The sequence below is a fragment of the Asparagus officinalis genome, chromosome 8, assembly GCF_001876935.1.
Source record: "Asparagus officinalis chromosome 8, Aspof.V1, whole genome shotgun sequence".
In the NCBI taxonomy this organism is placed as follows: Eukaryota; Viridiplantae; Streptophyta; class Magnoliopsida; order Asparagales; family Asparagaceae; genus Asparagus; species Asparagus officinalis.
Window position 1 is genome coordinate 129,003,955 of NC_033801.1, and position 4,346 is coordinate 129,008,300.

The 4,346-nt window shown below is 35.3% G+C and overlaps 1 protein-coding gene across 1 annotated transcript in view; it reads left to right on the forward strand.

Annotated features, from left to right (window-relative positions):
* The window catches only part of LOC109819887 (diaminopimelate epimerase, chloroplastic), a 5,639-nt gene extending 3,482 nt beyond the window's left edge, over window positions 1-2,157 (forward strand). Inside the window, exons 6-9 of the mRNA XM_020385853.1 lie at window positions 852-936; window positions 1,154-1,213; window positions 1,554-1,627; window positions 1,757-2,157. Coding sequence (XP_020241442.1) covers window positions 852-936; window positions 1,154-1,213; window positions 1,554-1,627; window positions 1,757-1,873 — 336 coding nt within the window. The 3' untranslated portion in view covers window positions 1,874-2,157. The remainder of the gene's footprint in view (window positions 1-851; window positions 937-1,153; window positions 1,214-1,553; window positions 1,628-1,756) is intronic.

Below are 4,346 nucleotides of genomic sequence, written 5' to 3' on the forward strand. Positions count from 1 at the left end.
GGCTCCTCGATCCAGGCGAAATCTCTCGCCCTCGCCTCCTCGCCCCTTTCAATAAGCGAGCACCGGAGCCTCCTCCAGACCCACGGTCGCCGTCGCCGAGCGCTGCCTCCGACTCCGACGATCTTCCGTCGCCGTCGCCGGTCAGTGCTCTTCATAATGTGATATATTCCCAACAAGATACTAATAGGAACTGGCTTCAAAGGTCAGTACCATTAGGCAATAGCCCATATACTGTTTCGAATTCATTTTGTTGGAATATCATTCAAGGCCAGGTCGTGTGTAATAAACTAAAGTTACTCTTTCAATCACTTTTTGCTACTTGTCTACAATGTATGGCCTAAGTTAATTAATATTACCAGCATGGGGAAGTATTGACACATGATTGTTCTTTTAGTAAATCCCGTGGGTCAACTTCCAAAGCTTTGCGTTTTTACTTTAGCCTTTTCTCCATTCTTTGTCATGCTAAAGGCATGCTGACTATGGGCATGATAAGTGGAACTAGGCCTTAGAAAATTGGACAGAGGTTGTGAAGAAGCAAAGATTTGTTGTTGACATGTTATTGTATTATCCAGATGATAAAAAGGTCTGTGAATGATGCATATGAGGAGGATCAATTTTAGATTTAATGTCACTTCTTTCTTTGAACTATAAATTCTAGAATTATAGATTTTCCTGGTAAAATCTAATCAATTTGAGTGGTATATTTTCCTTTTTTACCCCCGTGCGGTGCCACAACTCCCGTGCAACACCACATAAACAAACATACTAGTATCACTATATGAATACAAATCTTATACTCAGGTTTCATTTCTGTAAGTTACATAGTGGCTTGATAATGTTCAAACATGCAGGCTCTGCAGGTTGATGATTTAAAGCTTGATGTAGTTGGTCCAAAGTTTGAGCACCACGAAATGTTTCCTTCACGAACAAATACAGGTTACTTAATTGTGTTTTGTTTCTTTCTTTAAATTTATCATTTTTGTTTTTCTCTTTAAATGTATTGCTATTTATTCAATATTTCCTGGTAAGTATATTGCATGATGATGTTCCTTGCCATCAGAGTCTACTGTCTGTACTTACCTTTCCCATACCTTGAAATATTACTCGTCTATCTAGTGTAAAGGTTGTGACGCGAGCCTTGTTTATTTTGCAGAATTTGTTCAAGTATTTTCTCGTTCGCACCTGAAAATGCGTGTATGGGAGCGTGGTGCAGGTATGGATTACGCATAACGTGCTTAAAACCTAGCTTTCATCAGAATACATAACCTATTGAGACTTTTTAAATTTCAAAGCTCTTGTTTTCCCAACTTCTTCTCGGTCAGTCGCTTTCCCAGCCTCTTGCAGCAATACATTATAATAGTATCCATTGATACAGAACTTGGATCAAATGGGAAGGGAAAATGATCTGAATATTAACTTGTATAGCAAATCATCTTACAAGGATTAGTTTTTAACTAACGTTTATTAAAAATATTCTTTTTAGTGTATTGATTTCTTGATTATGAACATATCCTCATTTGGTTAACTTAATTTTATAAAATTTCCCAATGAAGGAGCAACTCTGGCCTGTGGAACGGGAGCATGTGCAGTAGTAGTTGCCGCTGTTCTCGAGGGGCAGTCTGAAAGGGTAAGTTTGGCATTAATGAGTCCTATAATTGTTTACTTTGTTTTATTCAGCCTATTGCTGTGTCATCCCAACTAAGCTAGTCGATATACACTATTCTGAATATATATATATTTTCCCTCAATGTATCAGACATGTATTGTTGATTTACCTGGCGGGCCATTGGAAATTGAGTGGAGAGAGGAGGACAATCATGTCTACATGACAGGTCCTGCAGAGGTTGTGTTTTACGGATCTTTACCCCTTTAGTTCAGCAGCTTATGGACTTGGTTCTATTAGCTCATCTCACAGGAGAATGGTAATTTTTTTCATCTAAATATCAATACCTGGACTATGTAAAATTGATCTATGAGCTGTCAAAGTTTGTGCACTGTAGTTGTCCTGCATGTTCAAATTGCAGTTGCTGATCCATTTGTTAAACATGTAGGTGTGATGTAAGATCTGTTAAATGTGGCAGAAACTTAAATTTTTATTGTCAATGATTGAGACTGTGAATCCTAATCTCAAATTTTGCTGGACTGGAAGTCCGATGAGTTCATGCGTGCAAGTTTCTGGTAATATATGGAGTGATGTTGTCTCTTTTTTTTGGTAATTAACTTTCTTGAAGGCATAATGAGGCATCATGAACATAAGATGTTTCGATAACAAGAAAAAAACATTATATTTGCCTATATTTTATTTGTCAGTTACACAACTTATTTCATCCTTTAGACTAGCATCAATCCACTTTTCCATTCAATACTAGTTTAAGAATTATTATGATACCATTTTCAGACAACAGATTTTGAGGTTAATTTTTAGAGTAAGTCTGGAAGGCGTGAAGAAGGATTAAACTACATATTTTTGTATGCCCACCACACATTTGAGTTTGTCCATATTTTATGCACCTTTTAGTTATTCACATGAATCTCATTAGTTACTTACGGGATCTCATTAGTTACTTACATGTTTGGCTAAGGCATTGCTTGCAATTTTGTTAACCAATTTCTGTTGCCTCTGGCTGGTTCATCTGTTTATGTTTCCTTCTATTTTGTTTTCTGGAAATAGTTTAGGTAGTGGTTTCAAACTGTAGATCACTTGAAATAGTACTACATTTTATTATTGTTTTATTTTTTCAAGTGCTTGTTGTCATGTGTCGTTATTATCAAACATTGAAGTGTATTGGCAGCTATTCATGCACACATGACATAGGAATAGCACACTCAGATTACATTGGCCCATCACTATTAAGTGCTTGTTGTTATTATTCTTGTCATTAAATACTGAGTGCTTGACATTTACAATGCACACATGATGTAACATGTCTACATAAATGTAATACTTAAGCAGTTTTGGTGCATCCAGAGTCACGTACATGTTTCTTGAAGGAAGTATATACATATGCTTTATTGGACACAACGAATGAGAGGGAATATTTTTTAAAGGATCGGAAAATACATTGTTCTTTACTCAGTGGTGAGTGGATATAATTTCTAGCCACTTGAAATAATCTGGGGGAGGAAACAGGCGGTGGATTCTTAAAGATGATTATGCATATGAAAGAGAATGACAGGATGATGAGGCTACTTATTTGTGATATGTTTCAAATAAATTCTAAATTATGCGAACTACTGTGAAAGAACCACTCACGGAGTTATTTTCAGTAAAGAAAAACTCGTGAATGATTCCGAATATTCTAGGATTTCATTGTTCACAAAATGAAAAGCTGTTAATATTTGCCTCTTTCTATCTGTTACAAATGGTCTGTACAAGTTTTTTCTCCTAGACTGCATCTTTTACTGCCTTGCCTCTATGAAGGCGAAAGGTATTGCCATTACTTTACAGAGACCAAAATATAATAGCTGGTGGATTCATGTAGAGGAGCACTGAGTTATTACTTAAGTAGGAGATAATGAGAGGACCAGAAGCTCAGGAGCAGGTCACTAACTTCACTACTTTTAGTCTCCTTGTGACATTGTCTAATTAATTTGTATTGCTTCCTACCACTTTTTGAACTGATATCACGAATCTAATCCTATTTCTTATGAAAGGATAACAATCAGTTTTTTAGTAGAATAATACGAGGATAAGCACCTCAGCCACCCAGATATATCTTCTCATGTCATTTTAGGTTATTAAATATAGGTGATTAATATGGTGGAATTGAAGATAAGATACTGTTAGATTTAGCTAAATACTAATTGCAAACTTTATATAATTATATGATTAAACGACCACCACCACTAGATAATGCTGTAGAGAAATGTTCATTGCTGTCTTGCAAGGCTTTTTTTTTGAAATGTTCATTGCTATCTTGCAAGGCTTTTTTTTGTCATGATAATCTATTTTAGAGTTGACATATACCTAGAATCTTAATGCAATAATGCAAAGTTTATGTTCATTTTAAAATCCCTACCAGCTTACTAGGTATTATATCTTTGCAGAATCAATTCCATGCATTTCTTTGTGGAACATAAAAAAAGTACTGCATTTTGTATCACAAAAACAACTAACTCTGTATTCATTTTCTATATTCTAATCCTTGCTTAATCGATGCATAACTACTATGTATTTTAGATTGATTATTGTTGAGATTTTGACAACCCTCTATTTCTTATGCTCAAAAACATTTCATATTGCTTGTTGCTAAGGATCATAGCATTAACATTTGGCTCATATAATAGGAATTTTATAAAGCTTAAATGTGCTCATATTTACATCTACTAGACGGTTAATGAAGTTA